The sequence below is a fragment of the Amblyomma maculatum genome, chromosome 3, assembly GCF_055883805.1.
Source record: "Amblyomma maculatum isolate TAMU_Amacu chromosome 3, ASM5588380v1, whole genome shotgun sequence".
NCBI lineage: Eukaryota > Metazoa > Arthropoda > Arachnida > Ixodida > Ixodidae > Amblyomma > Amblyomma maculatum.
The window spans coordinates 110,053,772-110,074,749 of record NC_139346.1 but is presented as its reverse complement, the minus strand read 5'-3'; the positions used below and the strand labels follow the sequence as shown (position 1 = coordinate 110,074,749).

Genomic DNA, 20,978 nt, shown 5'->3' with positions numbered 1-20,978 from the left:
TGTGTGGTGAGCAGACAGACTACCCCGCCTTTTTAACAACTTAGCAGCACAAAGCGATATTTTCTTCACAGTGTTGCACGTCGGAATTTGAGTACGTTTTCATTTAATTTAACGGTTTCGTTCGTGACTGATTTAACCTGCTTTCTTTTTTTTAATTCGCCGTAATTGTGGGCTTCTCATCTGCTTGTTTTTATTGTATATTTGTTCTTACGTGTGTAACTGTAAACAGACAATAGCTTTATTATCTCAATGTTTCCAAGTTGCGTTTCAATGCACACGACATGAACTTTTTTTTATTATCCATATGCCTGACTACTGTAGTGCTGCCAAAGTAGGGGCCCATGGCTTTGTCAAGCTTTCAAACGGCAGCTTTTACCCTGGACTCCAGCCATCATTTGTACCAGGATGGCAAATGAATTGAATTGAACAGTTTCCCCGCACTACGCGGCGGTGGCACGCGTGCTTATGTGTGCATCCGGTGACCCGCCGTGTTTTGCCCGGCATATAGGCCGAGACCAAACGAATAGCCTCAATGTTCAGCTATCGGATGCCCACGAATAAAAATAAACAACAGCGGCGAGTCTTGCTGCGTATACAGATACGTGCACGGGCGCGCATGCGCTTTTCCCACGTGGACTGGGCCAGATAAATGAGGCGGCCGTTGGTCTCCGGCGGAACGACCCCTTGTCGGTCGGAAGACGCGTACTTCTCACATGCGTCGACGACGTCGAAGGATGGAGGCGTGCCGCCGCCGCAGCGGAGCTTCCCAGGCTAGTGGGGACCGGCCCGAATTAATTGCCGCCTTTTTCTCTCGACCCTGGCGTTGCCTGCCAGTGCCCATTTCAGGGGGCCCCTGTGGTGCCTGCATGGAGGAGGCGGCGGCGGCGTCCCGTGAGCGCCTTGCCCAACGTCTTCTCTTTCTGCGCACGAGGCCGTGTTTGGTGCAGTGAGACACATGCGCTTCCCCCTTTTAACTATAGTCTGGCAGTGGAAATGAGGAGGGGGACCAAATGGAAGGGTGTCACCTTGTTCTTATTGCAAGCGTTTTCTGAATAAAAATAAAGCGTTAGAGGCGAAGTTCAACGTGCGACACGACGATATGCACGCATACCTATTAGTTTCGTGACACTCCCGTCCCGATGCTGCACATCCTCTGCGTCTTCGGAAACGAGAATAGTCGCCCTTTCAACCCCTTCCCTGCCCACATGCGTGGGTCTCAGGTTCAGAGTGATTGACATTATGCAATGTGCCAATTTCTTTTTTTTTTCCGCTTCGCATCGAACGGTAACTTCGTACCTGTGTATCCAGGGCCCATATTCAGAGTTTGCATCGTTATCGAAGTGTCGCTATCTCACGTGACCTCGAGTCATCTGATTCGTGAAAACGCCGTGACATGATGTTGCCACCTCTTCCGGTTTCGTAGTGGCAACACCCGGTTCCGACGTTTCAGCCAATCAGATGACTCGAGGTCAAGTGAGATAGCGACACTTCGATAACGACGCAAACTCTGAATACAGGCCCTGCTCCATTCAGGTTGCGGGCCTCCCTATATATGCAGTCGCTGGATTCGAAACATCGTTTATGCCTGCGCATCAGCAGAGCCTATCGTCCGCCTGCCGCTATTCCTCTGCACGGAATCGCCTTCCGCCGCTTCGCCTGGGCGCGGCGGAAAGCGAGCCCGCGGCTGGCGGGTCCCATTAATCCGGCGGGCCAGCGCCGTGTTAGGGCGCCTCGATGCCTTGTATGGATGAGCTGCCGTGTCCTGCCGGGGTGGCTGCAACGAGTGCGCAGGTTACCTCGACGCCTCGAATGCCGGCCTGACCCCTATACCGAGTGTAGTATATACGAGCGCTTAGTTGTATATAAATGTACACCGGGACGCGCCTTGCACTGCGCTTATCGACCGCAGTGTCGACACAGTCTGTTAGTTGCGTGCAGCGCTAATCTAAGTCCCTTATCGAAAAAGCAGCCCCGGATCTCGGCTTCGTCTCGCGAGAGGAAGTGATTTGTCCATTGTTCGGGTAAGCCGCGTAATCCCGGTCGCGTTGAATTGGCCGGAAGCTTGTATACGCGAAATGTTGTTTTTCATCAGTTGCGGGCGAGACGTGACGATCTCGGGACGCTGCTTGGGAAGGTTTCAAAACGCAGGCTTGTTTTAGGAGCGCCTAATTCGCCGCAAGATCGTATTCACTGTATCGTACACTATATCGTACACCGTCCACGCAACGCGAGCGACCATGCTTCAAGAGACTCCAACGGCACGGCGCAGGCTTGAAGGCCGACTCCATGGGAACTCTGTGGCTGCTTACTCCCGGAGTCCCGATTACCCCCAAGTACGTGCTTCTCAGTTGCCGGCTTCCCACCGCCTGCGCGCAACTTGGCGACCGTTGCCGCGTCCGTGTATGCGCGCTTTCGCCAATGGCCCGCTGGCCGCCACCATTCGTCGTCGCCGAAGCTTCGTGGGCACCCGTGTGAGCAGCGGGGCGAGGGTTCGACCCCCACCCGCTGAGCACTGACTGGCTCCTGGGAGTGGCCGCCGATATTGCTCGGCCAGCGCACTTCGTTGCGGGACGGGTATAGATAGATAGGGAGGGACGGCAACGTGATATATGTTGCACACATCGACGTAGCTACGGCATCGCATACATATATGCTCTCCCGTACGCTGGCGCTTGGCTGGCGCGGCCGGCAGCAGCAGTCAGTAGGCGTGTATCGCTCGGCGGCCATGGCCTTTCCGCGTTCGTCCCGCGGATGGCGGCAGCTTTACGCGCATACGTTATGCACCCGGCCTATGTATGTGCGCTGGGAGTGGCGCTGCAGCAGTTCGCTCGGTCCTGCTGTGCGCGGCGTCGCTGCCGATGTGAAAAAGCGGGAAAGTAGTGCGCTTCGCCGCCACCCAATTGTCGAGGGCAAGAAGAGGCAGGGAGGGGCGGCCGCGAAAGTGCCGCCGTGACTGACCGGGAAACTGCTCGCCGCAAAAAGCCTCTGTGCAGTATAGTGTCTTTTTGCTGTGTGCGTGGCACTGGTGCACGATGTCAGTACCTGGATGTCAGCGCTCTGTTTGATGGAAGACAACGGTTGGTCGTGTGGGCGTATTTATGCATATGATACAGGGACGGAATTGTATACCCGCTCTAGATTGAATGTATACAGTGTGCGTCTCGTTCTTAGTGCGTGTTATAGCGCTGCTGTCCGCATTCTGAGCAAAACCCGCTATTTGTGTGGAGCCAATTTCACCTTGACCGTTCAGTAGGCAAATAAACTTCGCCGGAACCCAGGCCAGAGCAAAAGATAGCTTCTCTGCAGACTACTACGTTATACCACTGCGCCATCTGGATAGCCGACTTTGTTACGTGCTAAGAAGCTCCCATTTTTTTATTCCGTGATTCGGATGTCGCCGTCTTCACCTCCTCAAGTTGCACTGAAGGCCAGAATTACTTTATTAGGGATGTATTTTGGGATGCATTTGGGATGCATTTGGGATGCATTTTGACATCTGGCTTCCAAGTGGCGCATGAAGGAGATCACGTATATCGATGCGGATATAGTCACTCTAGCCGAGGCCCTGGGATTTATAGAAGGCTTGAACGAATCGGGGTAAACAAGAGACGTTTGGAAGATTGTTGAATAAATAACAGGGAGGGGATGCATGGAAGCTAAATCGAAATTAAGCGCGGGTATTTAAGGACATCTAACAGAGTATACTGTGAGGCCAGTTGGTCAGACATAGTTCAGCGAAAAACGTAGCGTTAAGACAGGACTAGAGAGACGAGGACAAAACAGCTACAACTTGCAACTGAATGGAATCGTCCGACGAAAAAACGTCCTATCATTAGGCAACAATACGCCTGCGCATACCTACAAAAGTTGATAACACTCTTCATCGCAATTTTTCGTGTTTTAGATTGCCAATGAAGAGTGTTATCAATTACCGGTTCTCCTGCCCAAGTAATAACTGGCTTTAAAAACTCCCTCGCCGCAGCGCTACGTATACATAGGTCTTCTCTTTTTATTATCATTCGAAGACTTGCCATGTGGCATAAGAGGAGGCTGTCTTTAACTTAAAGTGGGCTGTAGCCTGAGCCGTAGTCTGAGCCGTACCCTATTGCCGTCCGAAAAGCGAAGCAAGCTCCGGCTCCTAACGTTGCTCATTAGCCACAGGATGCAGATCTTCCTCCCTTGTAGCCGACAGTCCAACATTTTAAAGCGGTCTCGTTCTTGGAAATGGGCCTACATTGCCGGGTTGGCGATTGTCTGGCGCGCAGCAGCGGGTTAAACGAGGTGACAGTGGAGGTCAACAGTTATCAAGGTCGTGGCTCAGCAGACCAGAGCAATACTGAACCGAGGCAATTGCTATGTAACTACACGATATTCCGCCTTTAGCTGTGCTGAGTTACCTGTCAGATTTCTTTTTTCCTTTTCTTTGCAAGGTCATTTCGATTGCTTCCAAATTTATTAGCATGTATTTCAAATGTCGACTTTTCTCCGCTACATTCTGTACGGTTTAGCTGAGTCGCACCGCACCTCGCCAGAAAATAAGGCGTTCTTATCTGCGAACCTGTAAATATTGCATCAGATAGGTTCTTTGTTATATCTGTATGAGTATCTCCAATATGGAAGGAAACATTCGGTCTGCATGAAAAGATGTTTTTATTTCTGTGCAAAAGCTGAAAATGATTTTGAAAATTGTAAGCCAAGAGTATAGTCAGAAAGCAGGAAAAAAGTCTTCTCGTCAACTATAATTTTGATGGGGTCACTAGTTGAACACTCGGACTGAATGGTCCCTTTCATATTGGACGTACCTGTGCATCGCGCGTCTTTTATCACTTCTATTCTCGTGCCGCACTGCGCCATCGTTATCTTCTCCCTATTACTGAATATCAAGATGGAAAGATAGAAAATGCTCTTTCTCCTGTCTCGGCTCTGACATGGCATCGTCCTTCTCCATCGTCGTATTTCCTGGTCACTACAGTAATTTGCAAAGTTAAGAGCATTTTGTGAGAGTAAACGAACAGATCACGGCGTTTCCTTTTCACGAAACTTTCACCAAGTCTCGTGGGTAGCACTCCCGTGATCGCTATTCGACGCTCTAGCGGCTGCGCGTCCCTAGTGAAACTTTCTGTATGCTGACTCCCATGGCTCTTAATGTTTTCCATATGGTATATATTGACATCGTATGGAACGTATGGATTGGATGGAAAATGGCGACAGCGCATATCGAAATGTGCTTTCTATCACCATGTCAGAGGTGGAAGCGCTGCCCCATTTGCTCCGTTCTGCCCCAAACTGCTTTACCTGCTTCAAAGCACAACACTGCTCAAAAACTGCTCCAAATCAGCTGCCTAAGTGTATTGACCTTAAATTTAGCGGAAAGCTGATTTTTGCTGCACAGTGAGCCATTGTACTGCCTGCAAAGAATGTGATCCAATCCAATTAACCCGCCGCAGTATTCTAGTACAATGTAATGGTGTGAAGCACTGAAGGCTGATGGCATGTATGGAGTTGTGCATCCTTGATTTGGGAGCTTCCACAGTTGAAACGATGACAGCGCCCCGGTGGCAGAGGTATAACGCACCTTTGCCAATAACAAATAAAACCTTGATAATGTAGAGAAGCATATTTGGAGCAATAATAAATATTTGTTTGCTAGTAAATTTAAAATGAGGCGCGAGCAATTGGAGGGAATCAGTTTGCGGAAAAATATGCTGTTCATGTGACATAGCATCTCCTCCAAACCTTTCCAAACGCCTGTAGAGAGAAGTTATGCAATTACCGCAAATTACTACGAGCTGTTAGGAAACTTGTGAAGCTGCATAAAACTATATGGTGCTTCTGCTGTGAAAGCAGGAAGGTGCTCCACCATTGAGCCTGTTTATCAATAACAATTTTGCAAAGCCTACGCCAGACACAAGCATACTTGAATCATTTTTGGGGGTGATGTACCGAAGGTGCCAATCACTAGAAACCTTCTCAAGGGGGTTGGAAAGCCGTACAGGGCTTATCGTGAACATTCTGAAATTGAGGAAATGCCAGTGTCTTTCAAGGCAAATACATCAGGAGCCACCAACTGACGGAGAAAAAGACTATACCTTGAGTGCCGTCTGTCATCCTTGGAGACACTACTGACCAGTGTTCAGGAATGTATCGCCTCAGGCATGGAATAGGAAGTGGTAAAAACGAGGTAGAGAGCGGAAACGGGCTGCCCATTGATGTGTATTCCAGATTAGCACATCAAAGTGGAAGACTCCGCATTTCTCTATCAAGCCTAGTAAACAAAAGTCATTTTTTTTTTTTTTTTTCAGTCAAATTTTGTGTTCAGTTAAGAAGTGCACAAGCAAGCATTGCGTTTGCTGCTAGTCTCTGTGGAATCGTTGCTCAGGTCAGCTGTAATTTTAAATGTTAATACAAGTTTTGGCGATTTGCGTTGTCAGAGATTTGTGAATAGTCAGCAAAGCACTGAATTTTGGATAAAGAGGACACAAATTGTTTTTCTTTGTGTCAGGAATATAAAATTGCAAATAATATAGGCGTTTGATCTTAGAAACATGCTGCAAAACATAACTCGAGTGTTCCAAAGCTGCTCCAAAATAGCATTATTACAGCTACCTGAGCTGCTCCGAAATTCTAGAGCGTGCTTCCACCCCTGCCATATGGAAATTATATGAAAACCATATGGAGGAGATATGGGGAATGCATGAAAAACATAGGTTTTCATATATAATGTTTTCCATACCGTACGTATACTGCACATTCCCATAATTCCGTATGATCGGTTCATGCGGGAATTTTTCAGCAACGTTGGGCAAGATGCACGTCGCTTGTCCTGCTGGTGCATTCATAACACTCGTGGATGGAGGACGCACCAGCTGAGGTCGCGGGGAGATGGGGGGAGGGGGAGAGGGGGGGGGGGGGGGGTGACATTTGCAACCGCCTCGCGTCGCCATCATCATCTGCTGGTGATTCCGGTGTCCGGTTTCACGGAGGAGGCCGAGCGGCGAACGCGCCAAAACCGATGACCCGTGCTCTCCCTTTGACTCGAAAAGCCGCCTACGCGAGCGTGGGAAAAACGAAGCTGTCGGCGCAAAGAAGAGAGCTCTTGGTCGCTCCTGCAGGGTCACCTTATCCGGCATAGAGTAGCAGCTTTCCTTTTGTTTTATACGTTTTTTTCTTTCTTTACTTCATCTGGTGAAGTTTCGTTTCTACAGATGACCACCTTTTCTTTTGCGCTGTTCGCGTAGTGTATCTGTGCAGATCCAGTCTCGATAGGCCACCGTAGTAATCGTTGTGGCCCGCGTGGCGCTGCCGGTATATGTCCCAGTGCTTTGATTGCCTCCAGGCGAAATACGCCTCCTCGGAAGTTAGGACTGCCGAGTGTGTCTTACAAGAGACCTCTATTACTGTCAGATATTGCAATGCTAGTATATTTATTGCATTCATGATATCTGCTTCATACTTCTGTGAAAAGGGACTGTGATTGCGTTGTTTCTACGATTTTTCCCGTGAAATTAACCTGCAAGTGAAATATATAAGGCTGTCCCCTTCTTTAAAAATTTTAGAAGTTTAGAACTGAGCTGCGGCGAATGTTGACGCATGCAATGCGAACCGCTGATTGAATGGTAGGGAGGCTACGCCGCTATAAGAGCATTCTGTGTTCTATAAACTGAAGCGCAGCTGTTGAAGTTGTTCATAGTAGTCGCATGGCGCTTCTGACTGTTGTCCTTGAAATTCCATATTCCGAATCATTATTGCTTGTGCATTTGTAGTTATAAGAACGCAAGTGATTCGAGACTGTGAATCATGGACTTAGGTGGCGGTATGTTTCTTAGCGATTTATCTAACATAATGTTTGCAGGTATTCACATGGTTATTCGGTGAAGATTTTTTGGTCGGGCATATCCCAGGCGAAAGGTGTATCGACCATTGCTTATACTCGCGATCCTAAGTGCAGCACGAAGGGCGTATACTTCCTTGTGTTGCGGCGTAGCGAGAGCCAACGAGCATTTCTATGCACCGACCTGTTTAGTCTGTTGACCCTGAAATGAGTTTTCTAGCCTTTTATTGTGCGATTTTAGTGTGGCGATCTCACTGTTAACTCGGGGCAGTGGCCGTCGAACGTTAGGGATGCGCGTTCTGGAAGGCCAGCTGTGAGTTGTGAAACGTCTGTCTGGTTTGTTTGACGTTATGATTACGACTGATCCCAGCAGGCACACGTCGCTCGACCGCGTCATATTAATCCTTCCTGCGCAAAATAATAATAATAATAATAATAATAATAATAATAATAATAATAATAATAATAATAATAATAATAATAATAATAATAATAATAATAATAATGACCTAAATTTACTTCGCTAAACTGGCTGCCACGCCGGCGCGGTGTAGGACAGCCGCTTCGGAGATTTTCGTTGATCTTGATTATTGTGGTGCGGGGAATAAATGGGCGTTAAATTTCGATTGATCAGTTTTATTGACGCGGAGGAAACGCTAAACAGCGCGCCATTTCGACCCAGCTTGAGTAGTGAAGGAGGAGCACGTTAAAAGCTATCGTTGTAGTCAGGTATTTCGTTATATATACTACATCCGAGTGCTTCCTTGCTTCCACCTCCCCTCCACCGGACGAAAGGGAAAATTTCTCCCAATGTCACCACCTGTCAACAATGGCAGGTGGCATGAATTAACTCCCTCTCGCGACAACACCTATTTTACTCCGAGGTTTCATTCCCGGAGAAGACGGTTTTTTTTTTCTCTCTCTCTTTCTCTAGCGAGATGCATATCTTCGTCCAAACGCGAAATCGGGGCTCAGGTGCTTTAACTTCCTCTTCGGCTCCAGTTTTCGAGTGGAAAACTTTCGTGCATGCAAGTTGACGAACATCGACGATTACATGCAGAGCACGGTGCCGCAGCTTATTATTATTATTATTATTATTATTATTATTATTATTATTATTATTATTATTATTATTATTATTATTATTATTATTACTTTTTAGTTGTTTGGGGCTCCGAGGCGTCATACCTGCGGGCGTCAGTTTCTTTTTCGCTAGCGAGGCACTAGCAAAACAAATTTTTTGTCTAACTCGAATGCCCCCGTCAGCGTTGAGGAATGCGCAATTGGTATCGCTTGCGGGGCTGAGAATTGTCCAAGCTGCATGTGCCTGTGCTCGCGCGTCACCTCGACATTGAGGTGTCGGGCCGTACGTTCTAAACTTTTTTTTACGCCCTTAAAGGTGTAAAGCTTTCCCCGGCCTAACACCCTGTGAGTAGAGCAGTACTGCTTCACCGTAGTACATCCTTCATTGTGCAGATGTCATTTGACGTCGAAAAGCGAATGCTGTGTTTTGTTGAGGCCGCAGCGCGCGGCAGCCCTCACAGTGCTTAGGACACTGCTGCAGCGGTTCTTTTTTTATTTTTAGACCGCATCTCTCTCTCTCTCTCACGTTTTCTTGTGTGCCCCCCTTCCATTTTACACAACGCAGTTCAGCCAACCGGAAATCTCTGAATATTAACCGCCATATGCCTTACCCCTGCCTTGCCGTTTTGCACGTACGGTATCTAGCCCAGGGACACTCGAGCACCCGTTTTTACACCCAAAAAGGTGTAAAGTATTTAGTGTGATAGCTGGAAAGCAGGCCTTGGAATGCGGCTCCCGAGTTGCTGGCAACCAGCTGCGTAAAACGTGCGCCACGCTGCCACGTTTTATTAGCTTTCCCAGAAACGGTTTCATCATCTTTTGACTTTTCGGTTCTTTTCTGTTATTTAACGGCACCGCTGAGGTGTCGGTAGCGAGGGCCTGGTTTGTAACCGCGGCGATCGCATCCCCTCAGCGAAGCCCCCCTTGCCCTCTATTTGCGGCGGCTTCGTACCACGTGCCGGCCGTATTGAGCTAACGAATATTTGAATCGAAAGAGAAGGGCCTGGCGGGGAGACTCCCGGGACCGCGGGGCTCGCTTTGCCCTTCGACCTCACTCGAAAGTCGGAAACTCGACCCCGCGGGGAACGAACGCGACACGGGGGAGAGGCGGAACATCTTGTTAGCACTTGGTTAAACACTCCATGCCGCGTGTCGCGACGTCCCCTGTTGCACGGTTGTAGCGGTGTCTCGTTCTATGTAGAGTGCGTCGTGCTAACCGTGTGTGCCTGCCGACGCAGGCGGGCTGGGGCACGAAGATCTTTGAGGCCGTGGCGGAAGAAGGCGTGGCCCCTTCCTCGCGCCTCTGTCTGCGGCGCTGTGTTTACGTGTACTGGCGTCGTAGACACTGTCGTTTCTTGGAAGTGCTCGAAGAGGTGACACGCTTCCGTGTGGCGGGTGCTTTTCGTTGTTTGGGCGGGCGTCTTTCCTTCTGTGCTTATTGTGGAGGCCGCGCGCGGCGCTGCCTGTTCCCGTGCGCTTGCTTGCGGTCCATGCTTTTTACAGCGGCATCGCTTTGCACATGTACTATGTGCCCGGACACGGGTCATTTGCTGCGCTCTGTACCAGCTCTCCCCAGGGGCGCGCATGATCGCATTCCGGGGAATCTCCAGTTGGAAAGGGGAAGGAAGCTGTAGCGCTATCTGTTTTGAGATGGTGTGCAGGAGGTCTTGCGCGTGTCTGCGGCGTGGCGCTGAACCACAAAAGTGCCTGGTTAGCATTGTTCTCGGTGTTTCGCCTTTCCTTCCGGTTGTTTCCGGCATCTCCGCAGTTCTGCGGCCGTGGCTGTGCTAGGAAACTGTTGACATCAAGCTTCACGCTGCGGGCTCCTTGCTGCTTTTTTTTTTTCTTGTTTTGTTGCGTGGTTGTCACAAAAGGTGCATTAGCGAGTGTCGCTGTGTACAGACAATCTTAGGTCCATAGTTAGCCAGGAAAACGTTGAAGGAACAAAGCTGTTGGTGTTTGTTAGCTAAATACCCCCACAACCGTTACAACGATTACTCCTCAGGGGTTTGAATTCACGGGAACGTTTGTCGGCAGTACAAAGTGTGGCAGCATGGAAGTGAATGGGATTTAGTAGACGATTGTAGGGCTTAATCAGTTTGTTCTTCTTCGGGTACCTTCATGAATTACTATGTAATAACCTCCTTACCGATGTCGCTGCGAAGATGTATACCTGTGCTCACTCGTTCTTCCTTTCTATAATCGAACGGAAATATCTCACGTGTTGTACTACAAGGTCTGTACGGTCGTCCACTTTGTTCGTACGTGCAGTGCTGCACCTGTCTGGAGAGAGTGACGTGCACCACAAAAGAAAATGTGATAAATGCCTGAATTTCTTCATACCCGTCGTACTCTCTCTCTGGGCTCATATCTGAAACCTTCTTTCTTTTTTTTTTTTTCTGCCTCGCAGGTCCGTCTAGCAAGCGCCTCAAGAAGTCCGACCTGATGGCTTCGCTGGATGGCTCCTCGGAGCAGCCGGATGCGGGCGCCGACTGGAGCCTCTAGCATCTCTTCCCTGTGTGTATACACAGCTGTAAATATATGCGCACCAACAGGTGGGTGGGCCTTTGTGCCGGGTGGTGTTGTAATGCTCTTGGTTACGACCACTGCCCGGATTACCGGCCGTACCGGGGCTGTCTGTCAAAGGTCTGCTTGCGTGCATGCGCTCAACAGAATGGCGGAATCGTTATGTTTATTTATGGGCTACTCCCAGAGAGGGCGATTGAAGTGTGTGTGTGTGTGTGTGTGTGTGTGTGTGTGTGTGTGTGTGTGTGTGTGTGTGTGTGGGGGGGGGGGGGGGGGGGGGGGGAGGGAGGGAGGGAGGGAGGGGTTCAGCATGGTTCGCTCAGGGAGTTTTTCTTTTTTTTTTTTTGCCTTCCTTGGAACAGTGTGGGCTTTCAATCCATACCCGATTCATCTGAGTAATCATTTGAAAGAACACCTGCCGCGCTTGATCGCCGGCCGCATTTTCCTCGTCGGACACGTGCAGTTTACGTCGCTTTAATTTCCAAGTGACCTTGGCTTGACGAACGCCGTTTTTGCAGTGAAAGTCCGAGTTACCGAAACTGCTTTAGACCTACAGAACTTTCGAAAACGTTTGCATCTGTATTTGTATGCGTGGTGGTTGAAAACTGCGTTTTTATCACCACTATGGCGTCCGGTGAGAGTTTTGGCCTTTTTCTTATCTATGAAAGGGGGGGGGGGGGGGGGGGGGTTCCAAGTTCGACATTTTACATGGGAAAACAAGCAGAACCTTCCCCCTCCCCCCATTCTTTCTCGCCGAGAAAATTTTAAGAAATAAAGATTTAGCGTGGGACCGCCCCCTCTATATTGAACAACCTGTAAAAGCTCGTCCATGTTTTAATCGCATTTGTTCTTTTTTTTTTAATTCATGCATTTCTCGACTGCATGCAGTGGCAGGGATATTGGGGCCCACAGCTGAGCCGCCGGCAAGCTATTGGCCGAGAACTGTTGCACGAGCATGGCCTTTGGTCCAAGGTGATTCATCTCCTCACATGTTGTCTTCGCTGCAGGCTTCTTCGGTCCACTGGGGAAAGTTTCCAGGCTACATCTTCCAACTCCACTGCGCTCTACGAACGAACGCGTGTCGTGTCACGCCTTGACCGGTGGCTGCAAAAGACTCAAGCAGGTGCTCAAGTGGCGAACGCCGAAGAAGCGCACCCAAGCTCGCGTATATTTTGATCTGTGACAACTCGTAGAGTACACCTCATCGCCTGGAGAGGTGTTCGGCCACGCCAACAAGTCGTGCGAAGAATGGATGACCTGCCGGTTCATTCTTCTAGGGATACATGACCAGGGTAGCTTTGTGCGTTCTGAGGACGCTAATAAAGCTTTATTTTGTATTTTTTTTTGTTTATTTGACTACTCAGTTCCTACTTGTGTGTGTGATAAAGTGTTGTCTTCGTTGCTTTCCAGCAAATTGCCACTTTTCTTTTTCTTGACTACAGTGCTTTACGAGTGGGAAGCTATACACCTGACCCTTCGCGAACCAATCGCACTTTAGGTCGTAAAAGAATTGATTCACGCAGATGGGTCTTTCATGCTGTTTAGAAACCTCAGTTTTAAAGCCTTTGACATGCGGCGCAGTTAGGGGGTGGCATGATCTCTACGTACTTCCGATAGAGTCTCGCGAAGTTCGTGCACCTGAGGGGCATGTCTGGCATAAGCCGCGTGCTTGGCAGATGATGCCAAACGGCATGGGTCGCGAAGCAAGAAAACCCTCAATGGGAACTTTTCTTAAGCTGGAGCGCCAGCGAACGATAAAATAGGGCGTACTATCGGGGATGGCGGGAAGAACAACCTTGACATGCGGCACTTCGCAACAGGAGCGATTATTATTACTACCACATGCGTTGATATGTTTTGAAGAGTGCAAGCGTGCATGGAAACTTAAGCGCATTATGATCAAATTTAGCTCGGCGAAAAATGGCGAAGGTCATACCTGAACCTAGTTATAATGACTCAGTGGTTAATATATTCAGCTCGATCCCGGCCGCCTATTACCAAACCATATCCCGTAGGAGCACTCGAGCAAGACGACGCTCTGGCGCGTGATTGGGCTTTACGTGATTCCTCTGAGCAACGCTACCTGGCGACAAATTGTGGATATATGGCCTAACGAATAATAACGCATTTAAAGGCCGCTGTTCCCGTGGCTTTTGTGGCTCACAGCTCCAAGAATGTTTTTCCAGAAATCTACCATTGTTCGCCGCTTGGGAAATGTTCAAGCAGGAAGTACGTGCGATAGCAATTGAACTTGGCTCAATTAAATCTTTCTACAGGAAACATCAGGAGGAGACACTTAACAAAAACTTGTGTAACCTGTATGAGCTAGAATGTGAATCCCCTGGATCATATACGGACGAAATTGCTAGTGTCAAAAGTGAGTTACAAAGGCATGATGCGGAACGGTACAGGGGTGCCTTAATTCGATCTCGTGTCAAGCGTGCTTTGCACTGCGAACGGCCGACGCGGCAAGCTTTGCTTGATGAACGTCATCATGAGACTGCAAAGCTGATTCCCGGATTAATGCGTAATGGCACATTGATTACGAGTACGAATGAGGTTACGTCCGCGTTCGTGGATTATTACTCGATGTTGTTTAGTGCCACTCCTGTAAGAAATTCGAACATCTCGCGTTTCACATCCCTGGTGACCCTTTATCAGTAGATGATTGTTCTGTAATTAGTAGCTCTTTCACGCAGCAAGAGGTAGAAGTGTCAATTGATCAATTACCTCTCTCAAAAACGCCTGGACCTGATGGCATTTCCTCTGAATTTTACAAAGCTTTTAAAACTTCTTGCTTCTATCCTGCTAGATGTCTTGGCGATAAGTTTTGATCTAGAAGCCCTTCCCGAGACTTTTACCAAATTCCACACAGTCCTAATTCCAAAGAGTACTGATGAAAAATTACGCTCAGTGGAAGGCTATAGACAAATCACACTGACAAATGTGGATTACAAGATTTTCGCCAAAATTTTATCAAATCGCCTACAGTTCGCAATGTCGGTTCTCATTGGCCCTCACCAGACGTGCGGCTTGAGGGGCCGAGCCATACAGTGTAATGTACATATTGCGCGCACAATCCTCGAATCGTGCTCCTGCTCTCATGATCAGGTTGCTTTACTTCAGGTCGACCTCGCAAAAGCATTTGATCCGAGTTCGTCATTCTTTCTTGTTTTCTCTTCTGGAACGAGCGAACGTTGGTTCTAGTACTGAAGGGGGTGCAACTTCGCTATAGAAATTGTTCGACTCGCCTAATTGTAAATGGCCACCTATCAAGCGCCATACCAATCAACTCTTCTGTGAAGCAAGGCTGTCTCCACTGCTTTTTGCTCTTTACTTGGAACCACTTTGTCAGAGTGTTTTACATAACAGTAGTATCCATGGCTTCCCTCAACGGCAGCAACGGTTCTTCTCTCCCGCGAGCATCCCATAGCTACATATATTGCTGTTGAAACCATGAGGACACATATACGACACCTCACCCGGGTTTCCCGTCACCACCTGGCAACTATCCCAACAATTAGACCACATACTGCATTTGCCAAAACCATAGCAGCTCATCGCACCTACCTTCCTTCACAGTTCACTCCAGCTTCAAGACCGAGTTTACCCATATGGAGCCTACATGAACCGAAAGTTTACCTATCTATTCCGGGAGTAAAAAAGAAAACGGGTGTACCATTGCCTGTCTTGAAGCAAATGACGTTGGGTCACCTGTATTCTATGCACAATAATCGTGAACACGTCTACACCGATGGCTCAGTTGCTTCAACAAGCTCCGCGGGGTCCGTAGTGATACCGTCGAGGTCCATCGTGCTGAGGATCAAGACGACGTACCCCACCTCTTCAACTGGTGCGGAACTGGCTGCCTTACGTGCAGCTATTGAATACATCGGCCAGGAACTTCCAGGTGTCTGGTCCATTTTTACGGACTCGAAAGCAGCGCTTCAAGGCGTTCAAGCTGCGCTACGTCGTGGATCACATGAACAACTAACTGCAGAGATCCGCGTGCTATACCACGACGCTACATCAAAAGGTCATGATATAATTTTCCAGTGGCTACCTGGACATTGCGGTATAGAGGGAAACCACCAGGCAGACCAAGTTGCCCGTTCTGCACACAACGACGGAACCACAGTGAACATTCCTATATCTAGAGTTGACGCAGCTTGTCGACTTCGTTCCTTAGCGGCGGAGCTAACGCTTTCAGCCTGGAACAAAAGAGAATTTTCCAATCGACGCCTCAGGGAACTAGACCCTGGGCTGCGCCTTCGTGTTCCCCCTAACAAAGGGCGGCGCGAAACAACAATGATGTGCCGTATGTGGCTCGGTGTTGCATTCACTAAAAAATACGCTTATGTGATGAGAATGGCGGATAGCCCTAACTGTGAAAGATGCGGCTGCGAAGAGACCACACAGCGTCTCCTTTGCGAGTGCCCTGCTTTTTCAAGCGAAAGATATGCGCTGCGTTCGGCTCTGGACCATCTTGATAGCCGTCCTTTCACAGAGGAGAAAATCCTCGGCCCATGGCCACAGAAGGCGTCTAACGGCAAAGCCTTCAAAGCACTTATGTGTTTTATGAGAGACACAAACTTGATTGAGAAACTGTGACTGTGCTCCTCGCCGCCTTACCTTTCCTATCATTCTCTTCTATCTTTCTCCTTTAAACTCCTCATTCCCCTTCCCCAGTGCAGGGTAGCAAACCGGAAGCTTTCCTGGTTAACCTCTCTGCCTTCTTTCTCTTTCTCTGTCTCTCTCTCCCTCTCCTTGGAAATGAGGTTAAAGTGCTTGCATATGCGGATGGTCTTGCGTTTTCCTGCACTGACAAACCAAGCATAGCAAATGTTATATCCAGCATAGAAGAATTTGGCGTTGTTTCTGGTGCTCAGGTGAATCACTCCAAGAGTGCCGGCCTTTGGTTTGGTTCGTGGGGCTCAACACCACCCCTATATGCAGGAGTTGAATGCTCATGTGTGCCCCCTAAATATCTAGGCGCTCCACTGCATGCATTTAAGTCAAGTTCAAATTACTGGAAAGAACGCGTTCCAGTAGTCCAGCGTTATGCTAATACATTTGTCCCCTATCGGCTTTCAATATTCGGTCGGGCTCAGGCCTGCAACATGTTTTTGGCGACAAAATTTTATTATGTGCTTCAGGTCCTCTACTGTGCTAGGCATTACATCCAGCGTTTTCACCGAATATTTGCGACGTTTGTTTGGTCATCCAATGTTGAACTGATTCGACGTGATAACCCATTCAGACCTGTTTATGCAGGGGGGCTCGGCTTAGTGCATCCAGTTAGTTGCCTGTTTCTTCTTTTTTCGTGATTGTTCACATCCGATTATTAGAGCATTCCTACAAGTTAATTTCATGAATCTGCTTCCCGACTTAGTGGTTTCTTCAGACTTTACTGACCGCCCGCAGTTACTAGGATTTATGCAGGAAGTTTATGCTTCGGTGAGTTTTTTGACAGTACGATTCTCGAATGAGTACTTATATTCTGTTTCGCGCAAGATACTATACAAGGAATTGGTAGCAATGCTTTTTCCGCCACCACTGTATCATTCTTTATACTTTGGCTTTAAGGGTCATGATGTGTTAAAAAGGGTGCGCAAAATGCAGATTTCTCCTTGCACGAAAACATTTTTCTTTAAATTACACACCGAAGCTCTACCTGTTAACACATGGCTCCATAGAAAAAATATTTTTGTATCTTCTGTAAACTGCCGTCTGTGTGATGTGCCCGAAACTATTGAGCACTGTTTCATTAATTGCAAAGACGCAATTCTTTTCTGGGATGTGCTGCAAAGAACTCTAAAGAAAGACTTTGTTCTAAATTGGTACAGTGTGCGGTATCTTGCTGTTACACAATCTGATTACGAACCATATGACATGTTTTTCCTTATTGGACTTCATAGCTTGTGGAAGACACGCATGTCGGATCGCAACGCGGAACCTGTTGTTCCACCTAGACTCCATTTTAGCAGAATGATGCTGCAACTGAAGGACACTTATGATGAAAATGACTTTCAACCTGATTGGTTTCCGCTGGTGACACGGTGCTTATTTTTGCCTGCCTTTTAAAAAGTTGTCTTCTGTTGTGCATCTCAGCAATGGCTGAATGAATTGTAAATAGTCTGTGTACATAACCCTTTCTGTATAATGCCCATGTCAGAAAAAAAAAAAAAGCTTTTGTGGCGCAATGGACCAACACCAATCTCCTCTGCACTGATGCCACTGAAACATCTGTTTGACTCCTGTGTAGTAGCTTATTTTTCTGATTTTTTTTTTTTTTTCAGTTGCCTTCACCGTAATTATTTCCTGCCTTCAGTGAGTGTGTGCTACCTTTAGGTTGCGTTCACTGACACATTTCAGTAACAATCGGTATGACAATGGGTACACTAAGCAATTACCTTAACCGTAATTATTTCCTGCCTTTAGTGGGTGCATGTTACCTTTAGGTTGCGTTCAGAGACATCTTTAAGCAACAATCGCCGTTTAGCTCGCTGAGATGCGTCGTCTGCTCCAGTGCGCCTACAGAATATGGTTTGGCAACACGCATCCCGGCCGGTTCGGCTCCGCTCCAAAGTTGCTCTTTTTTTTTCTTTTTTAGTGTGAAATTACAAAACGCGGACGCTCGCGCTGCGCTCACGTTCATTGAAGAGTCCGGTACCGTGATTTTAACGTGAAAGCTTTATATGGCTTGTTCCCCGAAAAATCCGGAGCTGGCGAGCGAAAAATCACCGGCCTGTCTCTACAGGTGGTAGCGCGCAGTGATCGATCGTAGGGTTTTCTGGCATCCCGCTATCGCATGGCGTTGTCCATTTGGCAGGAGCAACCAACTCAAGCTTCTCAACTAAAGAAAAAGGGAGGGAGGGGACGATTTCAATTCACAGCCTTCCTTGCATTCAGTGCGAGCGCTGCCTCTATTCCATGCAGACACGTCCGAACAGCCTGCTTAAATGTTGGCTTTGTATCAACTGTATTTGGTGGCCTTCGGCTGTATGCTGAAGAGTATGGGTGAAATAATAGTGTGTCCCCCCATAATTTTTTGTTGTCGCATTTGTCTTCCCGTGAAGTACAGGGCTGAACGGCACTTTTCTCTCTCTCTCTCAGCTCCAATGAAAGCCGCCGGGTATACAAGATGACATTCAAGCACCAACTTAGTCAACGGAAGCTTTTTCTCTTATGTTGCTGCATCGCAACGTTTGTTTCCTGTTTCTTTTTTTCTTTTTTAGCCCAGTGCATTTGATATAGTGTTTCAAATGCATACAAACGTGAATAAGTATTTTCAGGATCCAAACACTCGTTCGGGCTTTCACCCCAGTGAATGCAGATGCACTCTGAAACAAGCTCAGTTTGAAACTATGAAAAAAGGAAAAACAAGGAATCTAGTGGCTTCCAATGCATGAGTGACTGACTGAAAGTAATTAATCTGATAACAAGAAACGAGAGAGAGACAGAAGAAATGAAAGGCTGGGAAGTTCACCAGGTAGTACATGCCCTGTTGGCCGTTCTGCATGTAGTTATGGCGTAGAGGGAGTGATGAAGCAAACCAAAGTCCACTTCATATATAGCATGGAACGCGTGCGTGTCCTTCAGTCTGCAACAGCAAAGGAAGTCCATGGTTTTGGAGGAGAAAAGCAACGCAGTTTCGTGAAGCCCCTGAAACAATGATTTTTTTTTTTTTTTTAGGAAGGGCTATTCCACAGTTACGCAGCTTACATCGGTTGTTTACAGTTTCGCTTACGCTCTTGACAAGTCTGGTCCGGTTGACATCATCTTCATGGATTTTTCTAAAACATTCGACCTAGTGTCGCACTCTAAATTAATCCAAAAGCTCCATCAAGTAGGCCTTCCTAATGTTATCATTAACTGGGTATCAGCTTACTTATCGAACCGAATGCAATTTGTTAGTATCGATAACCATCATTCAACTAACCTTCCTGTCTCTTCTGGTGCCCCGCAAGGAAGCGTCCTTGGTCCGCTATTATTTTTAATATATGTGAATGACATCGTTAAAGTAATCACACATCCTGTAGAAATCGGGCTGTTTGCAGATGACTGTAGATTATGTAATGTAGCAAATTGTCGTGAAGACCAGGACTTACTCGATTTAACCCTAAATATTGTTCTCAACTGGTGTGATCATTGGGAGAGGAAACTTAACACTCAAAAAACGGTGTTTATGAAACTATCCAATAAAAAGAATAGTCTCGTGTACCCTTACGTTCTTCCATCCTTCCAGCTTTCTGAGGTAACTGAATATAAATATCTTGGTGTTACGATAAGCAATAATCGGAAATGGAATACGCATGCAAGTAACGTTTGCGCATCAAGTTTCCGTAAACTCTGTGTTCTCAAACATACACTACGGAATGCTCCCGCTGACTTGAAGCTTTTGGCCTATTCATCATTAATCAGACCCAAGTTAGAATACGCATGCGTCATCTGGCACCCATTTACTAAAACTAACATACAAGCACTTGAAATGATCCAGCGCAAGGCGATCCGATTTATCTTTTCTAAACACCGTTCAACAGACTCACCAACTGTCATAATGCAGGAGAACAGGATTCAAACTTTGCAAGTAAGACTCAAAATTCTCAGATTAAAATTTTTTCTCTTCTAAAGCACAGGAAGTTGTCAATGTGCCCAGATTCCTACATTAAGTCACTTTCCACAGCACGGTAAACAAGGCATCGTCACTCCAATTCACTAACCCCCTTTACAGCCAGAACTAACATATTTAAGTACTCCTTCTTCCCTCGCACCATAAGTGATTGGAATGCTTTACGTATGTCTGCATTACGCGCCACAGATTACATTAATCGAAGATTAACAGCATCAATTTATCGGCTTTGTCTTTTCAATTGCTTTCAGTGTGTTTGTTTTTTGTTTTGTTGTTTTTTTTGTACATGTATCACATTATATTGCCCCTCCTGCAAGGGCCCTCAACGGCCTGCAGTATTCTGTAAATAATTAAATTTGAAACTGAGCCGTCTTGATGATCAAGGCAAATGTCGTGCTTGAATTGCGATGAGCGTCTGCGTGATGTAGAAAAAGTAGGTCATGCCATAACATGGCAACTAAAAGAACAGTGGATGATGCAGAAGATGGCTGGGCACTGAGCACTATAATCGGATGCATCCAATATTGAGCCGCGCGCCTTGACCTCGCGTGTCATGTACGCCTGCCATGGGAGAAAACAGTGTTTTGGGGGAATAAAATAAAAAGAAAATACAAAAGCATGAAGCTCCGCGTAGCCAGCAACAAGGCGCGACGCTGAAAAATTCACGATTGCTGCCAAGCGTTCGCGCCCTGTTCCCAAGCCCGATTGTCCATTCATGGGCGACCGTGGGGAGAAAAAGGCAGCGCTCCCTGCCGCTTTGTTGTTTTTTTTCTACACTGCGTAGCCTGTTGATTCGAGGGGCAAACTTTTCTTTTGTCTCCCAAGCGTAGCGCAAATGAGCTTGTCGGCTGGTGTACGCTAGCTACCGTCCTCAAAACAAGGCGCCGTGTTATGCCGACTTGTTTT

The 20,978-nt window shown here is 47.5% G+C and overlaps 1 protein-coding gene across 3 annotated transcripts in view; it reads left to right on the top strand.

Annotated features, from left to right (window-relative positions):
* The window catches only part of LOC146195679 (putative RNA-binding protein 19), a 78,880-nt gene extending 66,095 nt beyond the window's left edge, over positions 1-12,785 (top strand). Inside the window, exons 27-28 of one of the 3 annotated variants that reach the window (XR_014706034.1) lie at positions 11,325-11,469; positions 12,448-12,785. Coding sequence is in view for 1 of the 3 variants with exons in the window: in XM_084597876.1 (XP_084454002.1) it covers positions 11,325-11,419 (95 nt within the window). In the remaining 2 variants the exon portion in view is untranslated. Of the gene's footprint in view, positions 1-11,324; positions 11,470-12,328 lie in introns of all 3 variants that reach the window. The other 2 variants (XR_014706035.1, XM_084597876.1) reach the window with 2 other exon arrangements.
* The last annotated feature ends 8,193 nt before the right edge of the window (positions 12,786-20,978 follow it).